We start from the raw sequence: 27064 nt of genomic DNA, 5'->3' as shown, positions 1-27064 counted from the left end.
AGGCGTCAGACGGTGACCAGCACCCCCTGCTGGATCGAGCTGCACCTCAACGGGCCGCTGCAGTGGCTGGACAAGGTGCTGACACAGATGGGCTCGCCCAGCATCCGCTGCTCCAGCGTGTCCTAGAGGAGGCCGCCGCCCACCGCCTCCCCCCGTCAGTGACTCAACACAGACTGAGAGACGCCCTCCTCCTCTTCCTCCTCTTCCTCTCCTCCGGCTGTAGCACTTTGATACTCGCTCTCAGTGGCTGAATGAGACTTGCACCACGTCAGGATGTCAACATCGTGTCCACAAGTCTTCAAAATTGTATTTTTGTCAATGTTTTTCAAGCCACAGGAGCTTCATTTAAAAAAAAAAAAAAGTCTTTCTTTCTCCTGTTTCAGAAAAAAATCCTATTTTTTTTTGTACAGGGGTCAACATGGCGCTTATTCAACGTTATTCTCACTTTTTGTAAAGTTTTGTTGGTTTTACCTGATTTTGTTTCTGCATTTTAGACTTTCAGCCATGAAGGCCATGAAGACTTTTATCAGTTTGGATTCAAACTAGGGTTGCACCGATACCAGTACAAGTATCGGCATCGGGTCTGATACTCGTGAAAGCGTCCCCGATACAACCAGCGGAGTCAGCGGCAGGTTCGGATTAAAGCACGGGCGACGTATGACTGTAAATTATATTTGTCGAAAATATGAGGAGGAGGAGAAAGATCCTCCGTACAACACCAGCAACTTCATCACCGGAGACGTTTGGACCAGCAGTTAGCCCGATTACTTTAACTGCTCAGCACTTAAGTCTGAACCATGCTACATGCTACATGCTAAAAGGTTTCAGAGCCCTCACACCAGCGATACTCCATGCTTAACATGATTAAAGTGACTCATACACTCATAAACAGCGATTATCATCACTACGTATAGCGCAGTGGTTCACATATCGTTTTGAGTATAAATTAAACTTAATGACGTTTAATAAGTACTCGGTATCGGCGAGTACTTGTTCTTTTAAAAAAAAAAGTTGTATTGGTGCATCACTATTACGAACCTTTAAAAAGACTTTCAATAGTCTACGGATGTTTAAAATTGGTGGAACCTCAACGTGTCCTGGTTTGTTTCCAACTGATCATTTCTCTTCATTTTCCTCCATTAAACCAGGGATGTCAAACACAAGGCCTGTTCCCACAACAGTTCATTACAAAATCAAGCAACAGCGCCCTCCCGTGGCCGGGCATACTAACTACATCATCAGTGTGTCCTCCGCTGCAGCGTAAACGCACTCCTTTTTTTTTTTTTTTTTTTACGGATTAGGTGTCTTCACTTGAAACGTTTTGTTCCTCCCTGAGAGGACGAGGCAGGTTCACATGAACGCACGGCTCTTTACAAAGGGAAATGTTCAGATACTTAGAGGCGTGTAAATAAGAGAAGCTTCATAGTTCTTTTTATTTCTGTACATAGCAAACCCACATGAGCGTTTTAATGTGACCTTTGACCTTTATAATGTCAACGGTTTCAACGCAGGAGAAGAAACGTGAGGAAGAGACGAATTTATGGAGCTGAAAACTGTGTGTGTGTGCGTGTGTATGTGTGTGCGTGTGTGTGCGTGCAGATTTGTGTGCGTGTAGTAAGATTTGTAAGTACACACTCACAAAACATAGTACACATCTGTGAACACACCTTTCCAACACAGCTAATGGCACACACACACGTATCTTATTACACACACATTTTGAGACACAGACAAATCTGTTTAAAAAAATGCAAACACACACACACACACACACACACACACACACACACACACAGAGTGCTCCATGTGAATTGTGTATTATTATTATTGGAAACTTGGAGGTTAAAAAGAGTCGTGGCTTTGCTTCTTTTAGTGGCCTGCTGAGATTGAGGTGGATCTGGTTCCTGCTGGTTCCTCCTAGTTCCTAATGGTTCCTGCTCGTTCCTCTTGGTTCCTAATGGTTCTTCCTAGTTCCTCATGGTCCCTGCTGGTTCCTCCCGGTTCCTAATTGTTCCTCTTGGTTCTTCCGGGTTCCTCCGGTTCCTCGGCCCTCAGCGTTAGCGGCCCGGTGGTGCTCACCTTTCACTCTGTAGAGTTTGATCTGTATTGAAGTGTTTTTTCTTAAACTTGCGCTCTGCTGATTTGGTTTCAGAGACGGTAGCATCTACTGATCTGAGACCAGCGAGTCGAGCTCAGCAGTCCTGACTGGGGGGGTAGGGGGTATTTCATAAACCCCCACCACTCCACGTATTTACCCTCATTTTTATACACTTTTCCAGTTACGGTGCTTCTGGTTTCCCCTCCTTCTTTTAATCGTCTTTGTTAGTCGTGATTTACCTTTTGTCTTCGAATCGGCTCTTTTTTAGATTCCTTGTATAAAATTATACCCTTTATTTTTCTCTGCCTATAAAAAGTTGATGTGACGCTTTATACGTTTTCTGTATTATTGTCGATCTACAATTAAAATAAAAATATATGAATATCAAACTGTTTGCTGATGACGCTGACCTGTTTATTCAAGATGAAACGATCCTGAAATCCCTAAAATACTAGTATTTAAAAGGATAAATAAAATATGTTCAGCTGTCCAAATAGTTTGGAAAAGTTAAAAAACTATTTTCAGTTTGGTTTTAGGAGTAATAGAGTATTACTAATAAAATTAACTAAATTGTTTTAAGTACAATTCACTCCATGTAATTTACTTCGCTACCTTTAAAATCAGAAGAGTTGTAAGTAACAGTACAAATAGTTGTATTACTGTACTTTAGGAGTATAATCTTACAGTCACAGTTTGTGCGATAGACTACAACTAATTTAGTACTTTTACCATCAAATCAATTCAAACTTTATTTGTGTAGCACTTTTCATTGTTTAATAGCACAGTGTACTCTACATACTTAAAAATACATTAAAAATAAAACACAAATATACAACACCCTGGGAAACACTCGTACTGCTGATACTACATTACAATAATCTGAGTAACTGAAGATAATAAAAAAAAAAAAACATGCATCAGCACCTCCTGCTGGCCAGAGAGAGAAACGGACGGACTGTTGCTATGTTCTTTTAGTGATAAAATCCTGTTTTTGTTATGTTCCTAATGTGGGGAATAAAGTCCAGCTCAGAGTCAAAGAGAACTTTGAGGTTTTTAACACACTGGAAGGTTTTCCAGAAGTTTCTCTCTCTGGAGGAAGTTTTCTTCTGTCCATGACTTTAATCTAAAATACAATTATCATAACAGACAAAAGCAACTGAGTACAAATAGTTACATTACTTTGATTAAGTCACGTGTCATTTATAAGTAGGTAACTTTACTCAAATAGGTAATTACGATTTACTTTTTGTAATCTACTTCACTGCTCTTAAAATGAGACTGGTTGTAAGCAACAGACTAAAAATACTCAGATTACAGCATTTTAGTAGTGTAATCTCACTCACGCTCAGATACACTTTACATGATGCAATCTACTTTAATAATTTTACCACCACAACAGACAAACTAACATATTACAAATGTTTATATTACATATATTACTTTGATGCTTTCTGCTTGGACTTTGCACCTTGACTTAATTTATTTGAAAATTTTAACTAATTTATTTGAAGTCTGTTGACGTGTAATTTAAACTCTAATGAGTAAGATTAAAAACGGGATTATTCTGAGGGGAAATCATCAGTTTAGCGCCACAGGCTCATTGAAAGAGACCAAACATCACAAAGTATTGTGTTTGTCAATATTTTATGTTGTATTTTTTATTTGTGGATTTTTCAATATGGTGATTTTTCCTAATATATTTATTGTTATTTTAAAAGTCGTGAAGCTTTGAGCCAGAAATCAATCTAATGAATGTGAATGGATCAGTTGAACTTCTCTCACTCTGATATGGTTAAAAAACAACAACCGGATACTCAGCTCCATCTGCTGGCTGCAAAGAGAACTACAACCATCAGGTGAATTCAACACAAGTATCACTAAATACCACGCTGTCATTTCATGGTACCTTTACAGATGAAAACCAACAATTCCACATGAGAGGAGTTGGTGGGAAGGAAAAAACAAAACATTTTAACAGGATGAAATCTTCAGAAGCAGAAGTGGAGGAAACGTTCTGTTGTTTGCATGTTGAAACTTTAAAAGAAATAACTTTTTTTTTTAAAAACCTATTGTGTGAACAACATCCTCTGTTTTATGTTTTTTGTTGTTGTTGTTGTTGGTTTGTTAACGATGATTCTAACCTGATTTTCATTTAAAATTTCATTTTTAACGAAAAATGTTAATAAAGAGATTTTGAAAAAAAAGAGGAAAAAACTTGTACAGGTAGTTTTGATATAGAAACAAAGCCTTGAGTTGCAGTTTTAAAGTTTTTTAACTTCAGTTTAGACCCGAAAACTGAAAATTATTTGATTAATCAATTTGATCTATTGTAGCTGTTTATTGTTTGCTTTTTCTTTACTTGTTCTACTAGTTTTCCTTTCTGTTATTTTTGAAGCCATTTTATTTATCTATTTGAACTATTTCTGTTTCTTTTCATCAGGTTGTTCAGTTCATTTAGAATTTTTTGAAACCTTATTCGGACACCTGGTGGCAGTAATCAGACCCAGGTTATGGATGTAGAGGGCAAAGGTGACAGGAAGAGGAAGGCACACGCTTCTCCACAGAGCAGGAACAAACCAGCAGACGACCAAGACGGAGAACTCGCTGGAGGAAAACCTCGGTATGCTCATCTCTTCCTTTCATCACAGACCATCAACTAAACGACAAGTAGACGGACTGGAAGTTCTCTTTTTGGGTCTGTGTGGGTTCACTGCTGCGCCTCCTGTGTCGTCACGGCAACAACCGGACAGTAGGACATAGGAGAACCGTCATCAGCAGCCACTGAGCTGTTTGATTTAGCGTAGACTGATATAAAGGAGGAGTTTATATCTTCAACACTTATTTGTCAGTGATTGTTCAGCAGTGATCAGAGTGTGTGTGGTGAGTGGACACGCAGCAGAAACCTGTGTGTGTGTGTGTGTGTGCGTGTGTGTGTGTGTGTGTGTGTGTGTGTGTGTGTGTGTGTGTGTGTGTGTGTGTGTTGATGGGTGGGAGCTAAGAGGAACAGATGAGGGTGGTCTCTGTGGGAAGGTCAATCTGACAGACGCAACATTTGTAGGTAAACAAATCACTCCGTGCAAAGGTCACCATTTGTTTGGAGCATGCTCCCCTTCATCTCTTCCTCCTCCTCCTCCTCCTCCTCCTCCTCCTCCTTTTTTTGCTCTTCTGACCGCAAGTTCCGAGAAATACTTCAAGTCACCAGCTGCGATTTACTATGTGCAAAATCGCAAGAAACAAAAGGTTTCGATTACAATCGCCATTTATAATTTGGAATAAGTCACACTTTTCTTTTTGTTTTTCTGCTCATGTGATTTATATATCAAGATATATCAGTACATACCATCTGTGATCACTAGATGTCACTGTGTGACAACAGAAAGCTGCTACAGCGCCACAGAAAAACCTCCGTTACTACTGTGTCTGACTGACAGCACAATTTAAAGAAAAAATAGAAAACCTGTTTGAGAAACTTGTGATTGACTGGAGAAGAGAAACTGTTTCCGTGATGAAGAAAATCAAGACGGGTAATTGTGGGGAACCAAATGTCAGAAGGTTCTGGAGCAGCAGCTGATGGACCTGAATGATCAACACTTTGATTTGAACATGCAGGAGTGAATGTTCTTAAATGTCAGAGAGACTTTTCTTTTTTTTTTTTATGTCAAATATGACTTAACAAAATCTGGTACTCACATTACTGTCATTAAGCCGTATTTTTCATATTTATGAAAATCGACTCAAGTAAAAATAACATCATGTAATCTACTTTGCCATCTTTCAAAATCATAACTAGTGGAAGTTATGATGATATTTCATGTTTACCACACTCTTTAAATTCACGGAAGTAGCACATGAAAAATACATGATTGCAATTAAGTGGTATTTTGAGATATTATTCTATAAGTATGTGTTTGTCATTTACTTCAAATAAATAATAGTTATAAATTACATTGCAAATAGGTAGTATTTTAGATATTTGTAGTTATTTGAATATGCTATTTCTGTCGTAGTTGAATAAAACATTCTATCAGTACTCTTAAAAATCAAGTATTCATAGAGAAGAGGCGCAGCTTTATTTTCTCTAATTTAACTCTTTAGAACAGGGATTCCCTACTTATGGTTTGCGGCCTCCTGGTGGTCTGAGCAGGTATTGCAGGTTGGTTGTGTGAAGTCATTTACAATAAATACAGGAAAAGTTTCCAGTCTTGGATGTTGTGATTGAGTTTGGTGTCACAGATTTGCTGGCTTCTCTTCTGGAGTTACTTTGATGAGACGTCTGGTGACAGGCGGAGAGGCGAGCAGACTTCTGCAGCGTCCGCTCACCTGCTGGACGGCAGCAGGTACCGGCCCACCTGCCAGCCGGGACCACCGGGACCAGCAACCGGCTGCTGCTGGCCCCGTGCCCACACACACACACACACACACACACACACACACACACACACACACACACACACACACAGAACAGCTTTTTTTTTTATAGTTATGTTTATATGTAGTGGCGAGCACGGTCCTGAGACGGTAAAAATAATCCCGATAGCTGCTAAATCTTTACAGCCCGTAACTCTTACAATCAAGCTAAATTCAGCTTTAAAATGTGTGTTTTAATAAAATAATTCAAAATCATTATTGAGTCTGTCTGTGGGGGAAAAAGGCGTCTTCTTGTCCTGTCGATTTTTTTTTACAGCTGGAGCTCTCTGGCGCCCCCAGAGGAAGCTTGCCTCACAGCGGTGTTTACCACCTCTGTGGTGTTTATATAGAAAATCTCGACTGGAGGTAAAAAAAACAACAATAAGGAACCCGAGGAAAAGAACAAGGAGAACGGAGAGAGAGAGGAGGAGGAGGGAAAGGAGGGAAACATATTTACTGACGTCCACAGGCTGTCAGTGCTCTGATTAATGGAGGCTGCAGAGGAGCTGACCCACGACTAATGGCCTCGGACTCGAACAAGCTGTCCGACCCGCTGCACCGCCGCACGAAACAAGGAAAGTTAAGAGAGGTGAGGAAAGTCTGCCGGTTCACATGGTGACCTCTGACCTCGCAGCTCCTGAGCCTGACTCCACACTGAGCGCCGCGACTCTCTTCACTTCACCAGAGAACTGTGCTGTACTCTCACACCGAGAGGGAACCGAGTTCGAGTCCGAGTAGTTCGTCTTCTACAAATATTTAGAGCAGACCTGGGCAGCACAAGCAGCTCTGCGAAAGGGCCTCCAGGCGTCGCTGCAAAATCCTGAATCAAATGAAATTTGCTTTAGTTATTGGATGTATTTGATCTAAAATGGTCACGGTTACATTACCGGGTGTGACGGGGATACGTTACCTCACAAAACTAGTGTTTTACAGCAGAAAAAGTCGATGATTAATGAAAAATAGAGTTCTCATTTAATCATTTACTGAACTTGAAATGTAGAAAAATATAATCATGATTGGCTGGGAAAGATTTAAAAGACACAGATGATTCTTATTGGTCGATACTCGGGTCAACTTATGTCTTGACCCTCAATATTATTGATACTTCATCACGTGGCCCTTTGGGGAAACTCGTTGCCCACCCCTGATTTGGAGTCGCCTCACACATGTTTCTGGACTGTGAGAAGGACTTTTCCTTCCGGGTGGGAGTTAAAACCGCTTCTTGTTGAGAGCCGGTTCCCAGTGTTTCACTTCATTGGAATCTTTTGCCAATTTTGCGAATGATTGTGAATCGACCGTGGCGGGCACACTGGACGTCACCACGCACGCTGTGGAGCTCTCACAACTGGTGAGGTCATTCCCCCGTGCAGCCGGCAGGAAACATGGCTCACAGACGTCCCAACGTTCGGTTGAATTTCACGAGGACGGAGGCAACTTGCGATTCTTGCAAAGTGGATATTCCATCAAAGGGAGTGAATGAATGAATGTCACGTTTTCAATACGCTCCAGAGTGAATCTCAACCCAGCGGCGGCGGCAACGTGACCACGGCCTCGGCTGTTCATACGTCCCGGGGACTCCCTGGAACCCCAGCGAGGAGCCGCAGGCTGCAGGCCTCGTGAGACCTCACTCTTGTGTTTGTTAGGTCATGTTACTTAAACAGAGAAGCTGCTAATTAACCCGTTCCTTCTCTTTTTCCCCCAAACGACACAGAACCAAGTCGTTACGCAGAACTGAAAATGGAATCGGGATTATAAAAGAAAAGTCTTATCAATTCCAACTTACTTGTGATTCCTGGAAGCTTCACAAAACCTGGACGAAAGCCCCACTTACACAACAAGACAAAACCTCCGTTTCATTTTGGGCTCTGTTTACACGGAGACACTGAAAATGGTACTTTTTGAAAACGGAACATTTTGAAAAAGCTCCGACTCGGTAGTTTTCTAGATGAATAGTCACTGTAATAATCCAGATTGGTCGTCTGTCCACTGGAATGTCCACGTTCTCCTATTGTTGATGTTTATAGCGTTTTTCTCTCTGGCGGCGTGTGTGTCGTTAGAAAAACAACCAACAGCGCCACCTTGTGGCCCAACGTGCAAACTCATTTTTGGTTCGTTTTCAAAACGTTGCCAAACCCACCAAACTTTTCTGGGACCAAAACGATGCGTTTTCACTTGAAACATTGTGAACGGGGCCTCATACTGTAGATTTCTTCCTGTGAGGCGAGAGGGCTAAACCAAAAGTAAAAATCAAAGAAATTATTGTGATAAATCTATTGGATTTATAAATAAAGTTTAATTTACTTTACACACCCGGTTGCTTGTCTTAATTTCACCTAATTAAAACCAAGATAAGACCAAATAAACCCCCCACTGTGCGACCCCTCCCCTCTGACTTCCATTGGTTTGAAAGGTGAGCTCACACCTCGAAGGGAACCTTGGTTCGATTCCTGCGTTGGTGGAAGAGTGAACGCTGGGGGAGTCAAACAAGATTATATGAAATTCAATATTTCGGGCACTGAAATGACGACCTGAAACCTCTTTGGATCCGTCCCTGTTAAGTCAGAATTTGACCCAAACCAATTAAAAAAATAAAAATAAAAAAGGGAGTTTTTATTCCTTCTTCCAGATCTGCTCCGGCTCCACTTTCCACAAAACACCAGAATGAAATAAAGAGGTCTTGCTTGAAATGGTGTGCAGTGTTCTTTGCCAGGAAACATCATCCTGCCGGGGCTGTTTTTGCTGAGGGCAACAGCAACCCCAACAGCTGGGACATAATGAAGCTTTCAGGCTCTTGTTCTCCCATCGTGTAGCGCCAGCCCCTGTCTGCCTCACCAGATGTTCCATGTTTTCCCTCCAAAAAGCTGGAAAGCTTCTCCCTGATTGGAGGCTGATAGCCGGGTTAATTGTTGTGTGTGTGTGTTGGTTGAGGCCCGTCACCAACGTGTGTGTGTGTGTGTGTGTGTGTGTGTGTGTGTGTGTGTGTGTGTGTGTGTGTGTGTGTGTGTGTGTGTGTGTGTGTGTGTGTGTGTGTGTGTGTGTGTGTGTGTGTGTGTGTGTGTGTGTGTGTGTGACAGGAGCTGCAGGTCCACACTGGACTGGAGAAGATGGACATGATGTTACCGATCCGTCTCTCTGTAGTGAAAGACGACACAGAAACGACTGGTTTTGTGTCCCTGAAGCAGGACGTCAGCTCAGGTTGTCTGTGTGCTGGTGTGTGTGTGTGTGTGTGTGTGTGTGTGTGTGTGTGTGTGTGTGTGTGTGTGCGTGTGTGTGACGCAGCACTGATCCCAAACTGCTGAGTCGACTCGTTTCCCAGAACTCAGCAGAACTGAAGCTGATCTTATAAATGAGAGCTGCTGAGGGGACAGAGTGAGAGTAATCACTTTTATTTTGCTAAATCTTTAAAGGTGAAGCGTGTGAGGTTTTGGTAGTACCGCCTCTGCGCACCGGGTGGCAACAGCGAGTCCACGTTCCTCTCCGTTAGTAGCTGCTGATGTAATGGCGTGCCTGCCTGCGTTTTGATGAGGTTCCTGTTAATTACATGCTCTGATCGTTTATTCGTCGTGTTGCAGACTAGCTGATGTGTTTTTGTAATTAATGGCAATCGTATCTCTTCCTGTTGGACGGCCGGAAGTGGAACCAGACTCAGTTTCGTGCGGATGAGGAAACCTCACCGGGACCTTCCTGTCACTGATCAATGCACAGCTGGATGCTCAACATCTGGCGAGCCACTGGAAACCGGCTTCTATGGCAACGCGGCGTCGCCATCCTCCTCCCATCATTAGCTTGCACCGCGGCCCCGGGCGTCATAACGCGGCTCGCCGACATGGAGTGGCAGTAAAGTGCAGTTACATGATGGCTTTTTATTGGAGCAGCCTGTAGGCCGCCTGCTCGGCCTCGCACACGGGCTCCGCCGGGAAATCACACACCGTGAACGCACATCCAACATCGCCTGCGTCAAACATCATTTAATTTGGGGGGATTTGGTGAATTGAAAAGTGTCTCACAGTGATGTCGTTTTCTGGGCTGTGAAGGATTTTAACCATGAGACTCACACACACACACACACACACACACACACACACACACACACACACACACACACACACACACACACACACACACACACACACACACACACACACACACACACACACACACACACACACACACACACACTACTCAGACATTGGGGTAACATCTGCACGAAAGGTGTGGGACAGAAGATGGAAGTTTTCGCTTTTAATCGAATGTGCAGTCAAAAAGATTCTCCACAATGACTCAAATTATGTGGTTGTAATTACAAACAGATGGGAGCTTTTATCTGCACTTAAGGCGACTGTGTGCATGGTAAATGCAGTGTGAACAAGAATAATTAAGAAGTTAAAGTCCTGCTTTTTTCCCCCAAGTTCTGTTTAAATAATCAACATTATATGTACATTTGTTTTAAATTAACTATATAGTTGTAAAAACTTTGTGCCTTCGGGGGTCGTCAGCTCCATATCCTGCAGGTGCAGAGGGGGGAGGGGCTGTGGTGGCTTGTTTGGGTCGGTTGGTCGGTCGGTCAGTTGCTTGATAGGCCAGTCGGTTGGTTACTTGCTCGCTTGGTGGGTCGGTTGGTTGGTTGATCGGTTTGATGGATGGATGGATGGATGGATGGATGGATGGTGCATTTGTTGGTTGGATGGTTTGTTCGTTTTTGTTGTTTTGGGTAAAAAATAAACTTTCCATTGTATTTTAGCCGTGAAACACGGATTAATTCTAGATTCAAAACACACAAACTCAATTTATTTGAAGATTATTTGAAGATTTTAGCCGTCAAAGAGACGCCAAGGTGGACAGAAGCAGAGCTGCATCAGGCCAACACTTTGTGGACGAGGAAGCCAAACTCAGATGTGGGCGGAGCTTCAAGTCAGCGACACCTGCAGACAGGTGAGAGGAAAGATGGCCGCCCACCTCTCTAATCAGCACTGGTGTCTGGGTGTTAAAACGAGACTAAAGACAGAGGTAAGGCATTGGTTCGTGGATTATTAAACAGTGAATGAAAGTGTGAGGTAGTTGTTTGGGTTTGTTTGTATGAGATTAACTCAGATTTATGTGTTGTTTGCTTTACTAGAGGCTGGATGTCCTGATTCATTTATTTCTATTGACGTTGTTCGGTGCCAAAAACAGGGCGGAAGGATGAGGCAACATGACAGTTTTCATGTTTTCCCACGTGAATATCCTGGTAGCAGCGTTGTTTGTTATGTTTTATAGACGAGATTAAAAAAAAGAGAGCTGTGCTGCCGTCCACCACAATGTAGTTTTCAGTAACCGGAAGTGCAAAGACAAAATACGGAAGAGGAGAATTGAAAGTGGGCGGAGCGGAATAAGGTCAATACCACCAAATACAACAAGCTTTTCAAGACACTTTTACAGAGAAAGAAAAAACAATTCCAGGCGAACAAGAAGAGGAGACGATGGAAAGCAGAAAAGAAAGAAACTTTTTAACAGGAAGAACCGGAAGTGGCGACGTCGTGCTGTTCTGGAGAAAGAGAGAAAGGGAGAGGACCGATTATTGAGACCGATGGTGTTAATATTCCATCAATGGAACCCGAAATTATAGTTTTTTGATTTATCATCCTGATGTATCTGTGGATTATTTATAAGCTCAGTGCATTTTAAATGATCTCTGCTGAGGAAGAATCAGAAATCCATCAAAAGAAGACCTGATGAAATGGATTTCCAGTCGTGTACTTATACAACAATATAAAATCTCAAATTGTTCCCGTCGAATCAGACTAAAGCCTCCCTGAGGATTTTTGAGGTTAATATTTTTTCTCACCTACGTTTATACAGATACTCATCGGATATCCTAACGGTTTCTAGACAAATTGGCCTCGCAGCATCCCAGAATTTAAAATAATCATCTGAGTGGATATAAAAGTTTTATTGTGTTCCAGATAAATTCACTCTGACAAACAAAACAAACTTGATGGAAACAAAAGATACAGACCACGTGTTTAACCAAAAACAACTTCACAGCCATGATTCTTATTATTGTTTGATTTTCCTCTGTTAATTTTGCTTGTTTCTATCGTTGCACTTGAATATAGCTTATGGTGTATAAATGATGCAGATTATTGGGGTTTCTCCATGAGTGGCTTTCACTTGTCACTACATGAAAGTTTGTTCATGAAGTTTTACAAAGAGTAGCACAACATCTGAAACACAGCAAGAATCAAAAAGGAAAAGATGATTCACACATGGTTGATATGTCCCAAATAATTCAATAATAAACCCATTTTGACGCTTAAAAACAAGAGCAGTAAACTAAATGTGAATTCTTGGAGACATTGGCTGCATTTGGCAAAACTGAAATAAGGTGATTTGAAGTTTCAAAATGTTTTATTCTTATTTAACATGAAAACAGCTTCAAGCTGAACAATTAAAAAAAAAAAAAAAAAAAAAAAAAACTCCCTGATCCACTGCGACCTGAAACAGACAAGAGCTTACCTGATAAATTACCTCAAAACTGCTTTAAAAACTGATTTACAGTCGTGTTTTTAGTGAAGACTGACTAACCTGAGACCAAACCGACGTTAAGGGACCGAGACTGAGTCAAGACAAAGATCTTGAAAACTTAGTCCCAACACTAATTTCCAGAGTTCCAGAGATAATCAAGGAGGCCCAGCAGCCTGCTGGCGGCAGCATGTTTCTCTCTCATAGGGTTGGAGCTCTGCAGTGTCCAACGGGAAAAGAAATAAGAACTTCTGTCCTAAATCTGCTTCACGGGCCTGAATAGGTCGTGTTTTCAACTCAAAAGACTCCTTCACATGCAAATCCTGAGGCTCTTAGTTTCATCGTGTTTCATCGCATTTCTGCAGGTTTGGAGCAAATATGAGGAAATGTGGAAGTAAATGAATAATGTCAGCTCAGAGGTGTGTGCAGTTCTCTCAGAGGGCAGCAGAGGGCGCTGGAAGCTGCTATTCTGAGTCGCGTGAACAGGGACGCCTCTTCACACTGAACAGGGCAGACGGATTCATGTGGTGTTTCACGTTGACTGACATGAACTACAGTCAGGACTGGGTGGAGCAGTGGTCAGCGCTCTCACCTCACAGCAAGAAGGTCCCGGATTCAAATCCCGGCTGGACCTTCAGTGTGTGGTTTGCATGTTCTTCCCTGTGTGCCTGGGTTTCCTCCAGTACTCTGGTTTCCTCCCACACTCTGCAGTGGCTGGTCGCTCTCTTATCACCTGTTGCAGGTTTTTCATCTTCCGTCTCGATTAAAAGAGTCAATTTCTGCCAGACTCAGTTTTTAGTTTTAATTTCCAGCTCCTCTCCTCTCTCCTTTCCCACTTCTTCCTCCCCACCCTCTCCTCCTCTCCGCTCCTCCTCCTTCCTCGGTTCGCGACAGAAGCAGAATTCCAGGTGGATCCAATAAATCCAGATGTTTGGTTATTAGAGGTTTTCCCAGGGAGCCGATTGAGGACAAGTTAAAGATGCTCGAGATCAGACGGACGTCCCACAAGCAGCTTTTATCAATTTAAGGAGGAGGAGAGGAGAGGAGAGGAGAGGAGAGGAGAGGAGAGGAGAGGAGAGGAGAGGAGAGAGGAGGACGGGGAGCCGAGGAGCTTCGGGCTCTGTGAACAGTCTCTCCATTGATTAAAACAGCAAGGTTTGCAATAAAGCGCACGGTGAAGTGTTTGCTTCCATATGGACCCTCCAACCCCGAGGCAGCTCTGGACACCAACCGGGCCTTTCTGTGAGCTCAACCCCAAACGCCCCACCACCCCCACCCCACACACCCCTGCCTCCCCCTTTTCCCTCCCCAGATGGTAAAAACTATTTACCCCCCCCACACCCCCAATCATCTTCACCCCCCCCCCCCCCCCCCCCCCCACAGTCTCTCTCCTTTGCAGCCACAAAGAGGCCTGGACAGGATTCAACTGTTTACTCCAGTAATTAACACACACACACACACACACACACACACACACACACACACACACACACACACACACACACACACACACACACACACACACACACACACGGTAACAGCCATAAGCAGTGATACTAAAATGAAAATAGTGTGAACAAAAGGCCGAGACCAACACGCCGGCTCCCCGGCGATGATCACCTCATAATTAGAGGAGACAAAGCTCGCTGCCTGTCTAGTGGCAAAACACTGTAATTACTGCCGTGACAGAAAATCAAAGGCTACTTTGTAAGCAGCAGGAAAAATTAACATTTCAGGGCCCGAAGCTGTACGTCCTGATTACAAACGTATTAAATCAATGCATTGCTAACTGCTGGACATAAATACCCCCCCCCACACACACACACGCACACACACACACCCACCATCCCTCCTGAAGGGGACGATAATTGCGAGGATGAGAAAAATAAATAAAAAGAGGGTTTCAGTTTCACGGGGAAGTGGTAGTGCTGATGGTAATGGAGGGATAATAGCAGGAAGGTGGAGTCCTTTTGTCTGGAGATCAAAGTCGGGTTTATTTCAGCAGTTTTATCGAATGCAGCCGTCAGGAATACACTTCTTCTTCGTCAGTCTGCCTCAAATCTATAGTCTAATCTTCTAATCAAAGCTCAAGACAAAACCTTGGAGTAAAAAAAGACTCGTCAGCGATACCTTCAGTATGTTTGCCGTGTGCCGCTGCATGCTCCAGCTCCCTGTTAATGACAGTCATTGGCCCCGTTGACATGACGATGAGTGTAACCGCAAAATGTTCTTCACTTTCAGAGGCTCTGTTTAGACGACACCAGTGATTGGATCTACTGCAAACGTGACTTATTCATGCCCGCTCCCAGGGCGGAACTTTTCTGTCACGCAGCCCCTCGGCCGTGGTGAAATACGTCTTCTTCGCATGCGTGAGTAACAAAGATGGCGGCCTCCGCAGTGGCGTGACTCCCAGCCTGTCTTCTAGCTTTATAGTCGATATTGGTAGTTGTATAGTTGAGACGCTCCCTGATAGCATCCGATTCGAGTACTCTCCATTTTGTTCACGTTTAAAGAGCAGGATTCTCTGCACACTTATCTGTGTGGTTTCATTGCAAAGCCAAGCAACGGCGCCCTCCCGTGGCCCGGCATACTAACTACATCGCTGTCAGCGTGTCTGCTGCTGCTGCAGTGGAAAGGCAACGCTCCTCTTTAAGAGACGAGGTGATGTCACCTGAAACGTTGTCGTGTAAACGGGCCAATAGTCAGACTTTAATCATGTTTAGCATGTAGCATCGCTGGTGTGTGAGCGACGAAAGTCTTTAGCATGTAGCACAATTCAGAGTAAGGTGTTAAACTACTGAGCGACTTCGGTGATAAAGTTGCTCCTGTTGTAGGAACTATCTTTCTGCTCCGCTTGATATTTAGTCAGAACATAATCTACTGTCATTTTCTCATTAATCTCAAAGAATCTCCAAATCGTGAACGTTGCTCGTGTTCTCTTGCCTAACTGCAGGCAACGTTGCTGACATACGATGTCTCGTAATACTCGCTGGGTTGTATCGACGAACTGTGCATGAGTACTGCATGCAGTACTGGACCCGATACTGGTGTCAGTACATTCTGTTCTCAGTAGAAATTTAGTGAAACTGCATTGAATAATTGGTGGTGTAATGTTCTCCCTTTGTATGTTTAGTTTTTTTTTTCTTCGTCACTTTTTTCCTCCTTCAGGACAACAAAAGGAAAACTTCTATAGCATTTTGTTGGACCGTTTCTATGACGACGGTGCTCAGAGTCACTGAGAACGCAGCTCACGAAACTTTTCTGAAGTGAAAACACGAAACATGAAACCATTGTTGTGTAACCCGGGTCTGACAGCAGTTTGGGGTGATTAAACAGCCGTGGCTCGTTTGGTAGAGCGGACGTCTCCCAATTGGAAGATTGCCAGTTCGATTTCCCATCTCCACCTGTCCACATGTCGAAATGTCCTCGAGCGAGACGCTGAACGCCAAACTGCTCCCAGTGGGTGGACCGAGTGCCTCGCATGGCAGCCGCCTCCATGTGTGAATGGGTGAAATTGATTAACAGTGGAAAGCTGCTTATGCCAGGGGTGTTCAATTCCGGGCCCCGTTTAGATCTTTCCCAGTTGCAACACAACCGAACACGTTATTGGCCTTTGTTACAAGCGTCATGATGACGTCAACAATAATTCTGTGCATAGTTTTCAGGTATTAAAAGTTTCCTCTCACAGTCCAGAGACGTGTGTTTGGCGACTCTACAAGTTCGGCGATGTCGCACCAAGTGGACTCGAAAGATGTACACGTCAATGTGAGGTGAGAGTCCTAACCACTTCTCCGCCGTGCCGCCCTGTTTTACGTCACAGCTCAGAGCTGGGATCGTAGTTAAGTTCCGAACAGCCTCGGTGCTGCCTGCGGTCTGCCATGGGTCCATGAATCTGTCTCCTCCGCTCACTGGGATTGTTGTGAGGATCCAGTATAATCAGTGGAAGTGTTCAAACATGCATGTTGTCGCAGCTGCGCGGCAGCGTCCAGATGTAGAGGTCACGGTGGAGTCCCGTGCAGTCCGCGGGACTCTGTGGACTCTGCAACAGGCTGATGAGCCGGTGCTCCACATTAACCTCCCTGCCTCCGTCTCCGCCTCCGGACTACAGCCTCCGCCATTACTGCGATTTGTGATTAAATTTAGCAAAGTGCTGCCGATAGCCGAATTGTCCAGCCACTCTCGATTAGCGTCTGGGGAGGCTACCTGAGAAAGCTTAACGCAGCAATTAACAACTTAATTAAGTGCCACAGCCATTGTGGCATTTCAGGAGCAGCGCAACAAGGGGGCTATTGATTGCAGGGGATTGCCAGTTGGTCCCCGATTGATCGCCCGATTGATTGGCTTGGATAGGCATTCCTCTGTGTGTGTGTGTGTGTGTGTGTGTGTGTGTGTGTGTGTGTGTGTTGTCTCAGAGGAAGTAGCCGTCACGCCACCATGTGACACACTGATAATGACCTGCCACAGACGGGCTGCACGGCGTCCACCAATCCCCTCGGGGGGGTAACACACGTGTCTGCTGTCAATCACACACACACACACACACACACACACACACACACACACACACACACACACACACACACCCTGCGACTGCGTTTGAATTCTGAGTTCCATCTTCCAGTCTGTTCGGTCTAAACACAGCCGACAGTAATAAATACACAGAGGTACATACTCAAGACTACACACGCAGGTAATCACGGATAAGAATACTTCACATACAACTGCACACCAATAAGAGTACTCCACACGCAGATACACATTGATGAGAGTACTACACACATAAACAAACACTGACAAGTGTTCTACACACTCACTGCAGCGGGATCTCCGAGAACAGTTAAGTATGAGCTGCATCAAAGTACTCTATTACTTTTGAAATCATCATGAGTGAAAGTAACTTTCAAATACACACACACACACACACACACACACACACACACACACACACACACACACACACACACACACACACACACACACACACACACAGGCCCCCTGGGGAGCAGTTAGGGTTCAGGGGAGGTTTGTGGGGGTGGGGTGGGGTGTGGGGGGGGTGGGGGGGGGGGGTGAGATGGTGGTAAGATGTCAAATAAAATGTCATCTCTTATTGTGTCAGTGAAGTAATTCCCTTTTAGAGGCTTGACCTTTGACCCCACAGGAGTCCGGCCAATTGCATCGCTGTGCAGCCATGAGCTGATAACAAATGACTCCACAGTGGGGGGGTGTGGGGGGGGGGGGGGGGGGGGGGGGGGGCAGTAGATTGGTAACAACGACCGTATTCACCACTGGGGGAGTTCTGTTACTCGCCAGCAGGGGGCAGTGTCACACGGACTGACTCACACAGTACAAGAGAAAGAGTACTCAGTATTTATTTACAATAAAAAAGAAACAAAGTAAGAGTATCATAGTTCAGGGGAAACTCGTAAAAAGGTTTCATCAGAAGTGAAATACTCAGATTACTGTGACACTGTAATGTAAAACTTTTCCCCAAGTCTGTAATTTTACATTCTGGTTCTGCAGGTTTCTTCCTGATAAAATACATTTTGTTTTCTTTCCGTTCTCCTCTTCTTGCTTCTTTGCAGATGACGTTGTATTTAGATTTAGATTGAATAAGGAAAGGGAGAAAAAATAAATGATGATCTGATGATTCAAGGGCTGTTTTAATAGGTCCAGTCGACGTGATTCAGGGACCAGTTACACGGCAACAAATTGAAGTGAAAATCCAAAACTTTGATTGTGTTTTTGATGTCTGTTTACACCACAACGGTGTTCGGAGCCACTGAAAACATAAACGTTTTGAAAACGGCTTTTCAAGGTGGAACTTTTGACAAAGCTTGTGCAACAAACACTGCGTAGCGCTGATACTGCGCGTGTGCACCACCACCGCGGTGAATCGTTGTTCTGCACGTGCTCAGTAGATGGACAATAACAACAACTTTTGCCTCCAACAGCGCCCACTAGTGACTCGACATTGTTTTAGGCGTTTCTGCCGTTTACGCTTGTAAACGGACATTATTCACGCTGAACTTTTCTGAAACAAAAACACAAAAACTTCGCATTTTCACTTGAAATGTTAGTTACTTTGGGAAAAAAGATTGCAGTCAGTTTTTTCGTAATTTTGAATACTTGATATTTTCACGTTAATCTAAGGCCCCGTCCACACCAGCCAAAATGACATTTTTTCTCCCCGTCGTTGTTGAAAAAGAAATCCCGCCCACACGTCAACTATGAACAGAAACAATGCAGTAGATATGCCAGGCCTTTAGGTGGCGCTGAAATGGCACAGAAATGCACCAAAAATGGTGAAGACGACACGGAGCATGGAAACTGCAGAAGAAGACACGGAGAAAACTTCTCCTCTTCCTCGTATTCCAGAAAACAAACATATCTCCTTATTAAATCAACTCACCCTAAGTGTTATTTTGGGGAAACAACTGCCGGGTGGTTTCCTCCGACAGGTTCGGGAATGACTGAGTCTGCAGACGTTTCACTACTTAAACAGGACGAGTGTGAGAACTGCAGGCAAGGCCACCCACAATGGAGCATGCACACACACTCGGCACAGACAGGACGCACCCATTTGCATTCAAAGTTGTGGTAAAATAGAGCCGAGCGTGGGATCCATCTATTGGGGCAGATCTGAAGGTTGGGTTGCAGGTCGCATATGTTTGCCCTTGTATACTTCTGTCACATTGTGGTGTAACGGAGCCTCAGCTGCACGATGGCAGTTTTTAATGAAAAAGTGGGGGCCGCCACATCCAGGTAAGACCCCTGGAGGTTGTATTCCCAGGGCTTTGTTATGTCCCACAATGAGGCAGTGTGGACACACACACACACACACACACACACACACACACACACACACACACACACACACACACACACACACACACACACACACACACACACACACACACACACACACAACAATGATCGCTGCAGCAGCACCCTGACAAACACTCATGTATTTCCCTATAAAAAGCAAATTTGGGCCGTATCCTTGATCATGTGAAAGAGCCTCTATCAGACAATACGTATTAAATGCCTCCACAACTTCCATCAAGTATAGGAGGAAACATCTGAGGTTATTAAATTTCCACCACATGCGTCTTTGAAAAGTGAAAGAAGAAATCTTGGTTTTTTTTTTTTTTTTAATTTATAATTTTTTATTTTTTTTTAGGTGGAATAAAAAAATGAAAACGCTGGAGCGAGACATTTGGGAGTTCTTTGTGGGCTGCATGCAGATCAAGGCCGGCCTTGCTTGGTCCTGCTCTGATTAACTGAACCTCCCGCGAAAAATGTGTCCCTTTCAAACAAGCTCGTCATTTTGTTCAACATTAAATGGCTTCAGTGGCGGCGAGTGTGCGGAGGAAATGAGCCTCAGGCTGCGAGGCTTTGGCGGGAACCGGCACGGCATTTACCACCGCCGCACGACGTGGAACTGGAGAGACATGAGATTATAGATTACTGAGAAAATACTCCAAATGAAGCACACTTCAGGTCTTAATCAAAGCTCCAGAAGTGGATTTCATTGTATTGTCACTTGTATCCACTCACCTTTTTTGACTATTAATTTGTTCCAGACGTGTTAAAACAGACACAAACAAAATACATATATATATATATATATATATATATATATATATATATATATATATATATATATATATATATATATATATATCCAATGCAACATGTTTGAAAAGTTGTAGGCAGAAGTAAAACATTACTTTTTTTAAGCAGTATTTTTTATGGGGATTTTCTTCTCAATCCAGTAAAATCCACATGATGTAATTTACCTTGAACTTAAAATGAAGAAATAATGAATCACAAATGTATTAGTGTGATTAAAAAGTAATTTTGAATAATCTTTTATGAAATACAGCTTTCATCAAATACTCTGAGGTTAGACAGACCAGAGGAAACAAAAGCACAAAAAGATCTTAATTCTTCTACCTGTCTTTACTTTCTTCAGTACTTTCACTGCCGGGTTGATTGTACCTGCTCTAATATGACACATGAGCCTTCACCATCATGACTTCTTTCACACAACAAAGGTCAGAGGCATCACTTACAGAAAGAGAAAGACACACACACACACACACACACACACACACACACACACACACACACACACACACACACACACACACACACACACACACACACACACACACACACACACACACACACACACACACACACACACACACTTATTGAGCTGCATTCAGACTTTCCGTTGATCGGTGTGATGAATATTTCAGCTGACAAACAGGCCACCTGACACTCTATACACACACACACATACACACACACACACACACACACACACACACACACACACACACACACACACACTCTCTCTGTATGTCTAAATGTGTTTTACTCACAGCTAATTTACATTATGAGTCACATCTCGTTTACGCGACAAGGTTTCCCATGAAAACACATTATTTTTTGTCAGGTTTTGTGTTCACACTGCAACATTTTTAAAACGGTGTTGTTTTACAGTGAAATGGCAGAAACACTGAAAACGATGTAGTTAGCATGCCACGCCACTAGTGGGTGCTGTTGGCTGTTTTTGTAATGAAACCACACGTACATGGGCACCGAGAATATCACACTATAAACAGCCACAATGAGAGTACACAACCATTAGTATGGACAGACGACCAAGTTGGATTGTTATTACAGTGACTGTCAAAATAAAACTAGCAAGTCCCAGGAGAATATGGACCGGGAGTCATGACACTCTACTGAGCATGTGCAGAACAACTATTCACTACGACCAGGCGCAGGACCGGTAGCAGCATTTCGGAAAAGTTGTGTTTCCTTCAGTTTCTGCGGAGACGGAGTGAAAAGTTCACTTGGAACATTGTTGTGTCGATGAGGCTAACTTTGTGAGAAAATTAAGATCTGAGCTCTGTGTAGAGTTTACATGTTCTTGGTGTGATTCAAACTTTGCTTCAGAAACCAGGAAGTATCATAGATGATGAAATATAAAACAATCAAAGATATTAAACAACCTAAAATCAGGTCAGTTTCCCTGCGTTATTGTACTTTTGATTTTATTTCACTAAAGTTGTCCATTAGCCAATGAATACATTAAATGCAGGTATTATTTATGATGTTTTCATGTTTTTACTGCAGCATTTTGCAAAGCGGCACTATTATAATAAGAGTGAATGTCAGGAGCCTAAATTTGTGCGCTTGACCTAATTTCTATTTGTGTTTCTGTGATTCAATCACAGTGTTAATCCCAGAAGGTCTTATTTTAACTTCAGTGTGACGACGTCTCCTGAAAAACAAGCAATTGTTAATTTTGTATTAGCGTGGCTGTCCTTTAATTATCTCCTGTCTGCCCCAGTATCAGAGTTTTTACAAATGATTCTAGTATTTGCAATGCGACATCTGACACACTCACACAGCCGTTAACGGAAGAAAGAAGTGAAAGGCCTCGTTGAAAAACATCCTTTTTGCATTTCGGTTTCAAAAAAGTTTCGCATTTACATGGCGACGTTTCAAAAACAATGTGTGTTGCCATGGAAACGGCTCACGTTATTTGTTTGGTAAAAGTTGTGTTTTCCCCCTTCAGCCACGGAAGCTGAGCATTTTTTTTTTCCCCTCGAAAAGTTGCATTTTGTCCCATTTACACGACAACAGAGTCAGAGTGTTTTCAAAAAGTTGCTCTGAGCACCGTTGTTGTGTAAACTAACACCCAAAGCACTAAGGCTCGTGCTGTTTGAGACGCTGCCACCAGTCTATTACAACAAAAAGTAAATTTTTCATTCTTAAGTACACAGACACACACACACACACACACACACACACACACACACACACACACACACACACACACACACACACACACACACACACACACACACACACACCTTGTATTTAATAGAGTCACTTGACCACAGAGTGGAGCCGAAGCCGATGCGGCACAGGTGAAGCAGCGACGGGTTATTTATGTCAGCCTCCGCTCAGATGCAGCCTCAATGGAGGAGACGTACCCCATAAATTTCTCGATGGCCCCTATGAGCAGGTCAGGAAGGCGCCGATATTTCCTCTTTATTAGAAACAACAGAAACAACATGCAGCCATAAAGGGGAGCTCAGAGGTGAGGAAGCGGCTGAGGAGGCGAGCCGCTGCCAGAGCTCAGAGGTAGTCACACAATCCATTTCTCTCCTCCGCTCATTGCTGCTTTTCTCCGTCACTCGCAAACTCCCCGTGCTTCATCACAGGTCAGCGTGGAGATGAACTTTGAAGGAGGATGTAACAAATGATCACAGCCTCGTGGGCGATTCATGTCTGCCGTAGTGCCATAACCCCTCTACATATCCTGACCTCAATTTGGAGGCGGCGTGCGGAAGGCCCATCGCAGGGCGGCGGTATCGATCCGAGCCGGGACCGTGGCAGCATCAATAAACAACAAGCTTCAGGCTTCAAGGCTGAGGAGACACGGCTCTATTTCAGCCAGAGGCTTCGCTGCGGGGCACCCGAGCTGGACGCCGCCCTGCACGTACCCCGAGCTCCTCTTATCTGCCCTGGATCTGCGCAGGCAGCGCAAGGCTCATCCAGCGGGGGCGCCAGCGAGCTTCAGGGAGGGTGAAGCAGCAGCAGGGGGGATCGGGGGTCTGGGGGATGCCGTTTTCGCTTTATCATTGGCAAAGTACTAATTTATATGGAAACACTTCAAAACAGAAGGTTGCAATAGAAAGATGTTAAAGGTCCTATATTATGCAGAACGTTTTCTACCAGTAATCTGTGCCCCTACAGCCTGTGCATGAGACCCCCGAAGTGAAGAAAGTCTGTCATCCCCCTCACCAGCTTGCTTCATCTTTTAGTGAACGTGTGCTCGGACAGGCGATTCAGAGATTTTCCCCGCATGACTTCATGCGTGAAAATAACCAGTCCGTCTGGTAGTGGACACTCACTTTGACCTTCCCACAGGTAGATGAGCTCTGCCCTCTGAAATTACATGCGGGTGCCTTTTTTTTTTTTTTCTTCTGCCATTTTTTTCTCCCTGAGAGTGGCGTGAAGTAGGCGTGGACAGACACCAGTTATTGGTATTTAAAGGTACAGACATAGAAACAGCCTGTTCTCAGTACAGCTCAGTAGAGGGACTTTTACACTGAATGAACTTCAGGACCAAGGCTGGATTTGGGGAAATACATTTTGAATACAGTGTTCTCTGACCTCTGACACCGATGTGAAACTGCTGAAAAACGGTATAATGTGGGACCTTAAAAATAAGCTTTAATGCACAGAAGTACAACTGTTGACTATATATGAACACGTACTATATTTTTTTTCTCAAATTAAAAATATTTAAGTCAAACATTACAACTTTTTGAAGACGCTTGTACTCCATCCAAGTGTGAATGAGGGAAAACGCAACTTTTTGAAAACACACAGACTCGGTCTCCATGGAAACGGGGGAAAACGCAACGTTTCTAAAATGTTGCTATTGCTCATGCACAGCTGTAGTAGATAGTTGTTCTGCACATGCTCAGTAGACGGACAATAACAACAATATTTGCGTCCAGACGGTTATGACTCTCAGTTGACGTTCTTCTGGGACTTGGTAGTTTTATAGTCGACAGTCAGTGTAAAAACAATCCAACTTGGTCGTCTGTCCACTAGAATGTCTGTGTGCTTCTATTGTTAATGTTCAAAAGAGTAAGCTTTAGTTCAGGAACATGAATGAAACAGTTCTAACAGGTTCACTCTATATAGACTTAACAGGAGCCGATCCTCATTTTAAAAATCCCTGCATGAGGGTAAATAAGGCCTCAAACTACCACCTCGCCCATTTTTCCGCTCTGAATAATTACCCTGAAAGTTAAAGGGCGGTGAGAGCTCCCGTCCAGCAGTCAATATCTGCGAGGAGGATCGATGTCTAACGAGCAGACAAACAGCATTTCAAGATCTTCTATATCAGCATTACAGTGAGAGAAGACGCTGCTGACAGAGGCTCATTAATCAATAAACACAACAAGCCAACCAATACATCTGACATAGACTAATGAAATAATAATCATCAGGTGAGGAAGAGGACGAGGAAGAGGAAGTGAAGGCAGACTGCTTCTGCCACAAACAAAGCTTAAAGTGTGGAGGATCGTTCCGTTCTGCCCCCTTTCTGTCTCGTTTACTTGCTTTTCCCTGTTTGCTGAGAAAGTTAAATAAGTGTGCCTCATATATTTAGAGTCAAACTGAGCTCACTTAGTGCTAAGCATCTTGTCAATAACACGAAAGGAGGCATGAGGGGAGAGAGGAGGGCTGATAAAATGGCTTTTAATTACCAGACAGTGAATGCTGGCCTTCCTTGTTCACTTTCTCCTCCCAGCTAAGTCAGGACTTTGATTTCTGATACGGCGGATTGCTGACTGGGCTTCATCCTGAAGCAGAAGGCCCTAACGTCAAGTCCTGGGAGAGCGTGTTTGACAAAGTGCCATATGGATCCGCTGCTCCTCATCAGAGGGCAGTGCTGCTGGAGGCATTAATCTCGACGCCTGATGGCCCTGTTTTGTTTTCCTCTTTACTCTCCTGTAACAATTAGAGGAAGTAATAATTTCAGACATTACATAGAAATCAATGGGTGTTTAACCCGGCCGTTGGCGCAGGTGGAAGTGATGAGATGAGTTCAGGAGGGGTCGATGCCATGAACTTGTAACCTCAGTGTGTGTGTATGTGTCTGTGTCTGTGTATGTGTGTGTGTGAGAAGAAAAAAAGAGGTGATTTTTACGATGCTAATAGAAGCAGATTGATCTGTCGGTGTGTGTGCGAAAAGATTTTTATGAGCATAACCTTATTTGTTTGGTGTGTGCAGACTGTGGTTTTTGTGTTCATGAGATTTGTGAGCGTGTACTTAGTTCCTGTTTACACGTCAACATTTCAAGTGAAAACGCATGGTTTTCATCTCAGAATAGTTTTGTGTTTATTGAGAGGAATATCCATTTACATGGAATTGGTAGAAACACTGAAAATGATGGAGTTGGGATGCCAGGCCACGAGTAAACGTTAAGGGGAGAACATGGACATTTGCATGGACGGACGACCAAGTTGGATTGTTTGACAGCGACTGTCAACAATAAAACTACCAAGTCCAGGAGAACATGAACTGGGAGTCATGACACTCTGGAGGAAAACATTGTTGTTATTGTGAATCTACTGAGCATGTGCAGAACAACTGTTTACTGTGGCCGTGGTGTGCACGACCAGTAGCGGTGTATCTGCTTGAGCATTTCGAAATAGTTGCATTTATAAACTCCGAGCATCTAATTACACAACTCTCCTTACAAACACAAATATAAAAATGCAAGCAAAAGAAAACAAATCTGTCTATACACACTGATCTAGATACTAACACACACAAGTCTTAGCCCCATGGTTTTGTTTTTCTCCTCTTTTTGAACATTTCCTTTGGTTTTTAAATGGACTGGTAATGACTGGTTCAGAGGTTTGTGCTCAGGCCAATCGGAGGTGAAGAAAGATGTTCAATCAGCCAATTAAACTCGACCTGCTGCAGCGGCAGACACAGCACACAGCCTTTCGAGATGTTTCTCAAGTGCTGCATGGCTCATCATTATATCAGAGCCACGTATGCTTCAACAGGTTGTTACCTTCCCACGGAACCAAGGTCAACAGATGTTGATCTGTATCAGGTCTGTGTGCAGCACGCTGTAAATTAACAGAAGAGGAGCCTTCACACTGCCTGCAGATCAATGTCTTGTTCTTGGAAGTGCAATCGGAGCTCTTTAGAGACGGAGCAGAGAGACTGACGAGGCTCCTCAATCATAAGGCCGTAATCAACAACTCTGCTAAGTGCCCCTTTGTTTTACCCTGGATGCTACACTAACAAGTAATGTCAAGTGGAAGCCATTAAATGAAGATGCTGCGTTAATATGGAGTGAACGTGGTGCACACGTCTGAGCACTCCTCTGAAAAGATGAGGCGGGCTTCATTTCATTGAACATTTAAAAGAACGACCTGAAGTAATTCCCATATTCATACTGGAGCTACAAAGTTACTGTGAAATGTCCTATTCTATTC

At 43.6% G+C, this 27064-nt stretch overlaps 1 protein-coding gene across 1 annotated transcript in view; it reads left to right on the top strand.

The window, feature by feature from the left end:
* The window catches only part of smad3a (SMAD family member 3a), a 31333-nt gene extending 28843 nt beyond the window's left edge, over nt 1–2490 (top strand). Inside the window, exon 8 of the mRNA XM_080458416.1 lies at nt 3–2490. Coding sequence (XP_080314542.1) covers nt 3–126 — 124 coding nt within the window. The 3' untranslated portion in view covers nt 127–2490. The remainder of the gene's footprint in view (nt 1–2) is intronic.
* The last annotated feature ends 24574 nt before the right edge of the window (nt 2491–27064 follow it).

Source organism: Lipophrys pholis, assembly GCF_963383615.2.
Source record: "Lipophrys pholis genome assembly, chromosome: 2".
Lineage (NCBI taxonomy): Eukaryota > Metazoa > Chordata > Actinopteri > Blenniiformes > Blenniidae > Lipophrys > Lipophrys pholis.
This window is presented reverse-complemented; position numbering and strand designations above follow the sequence as displayed.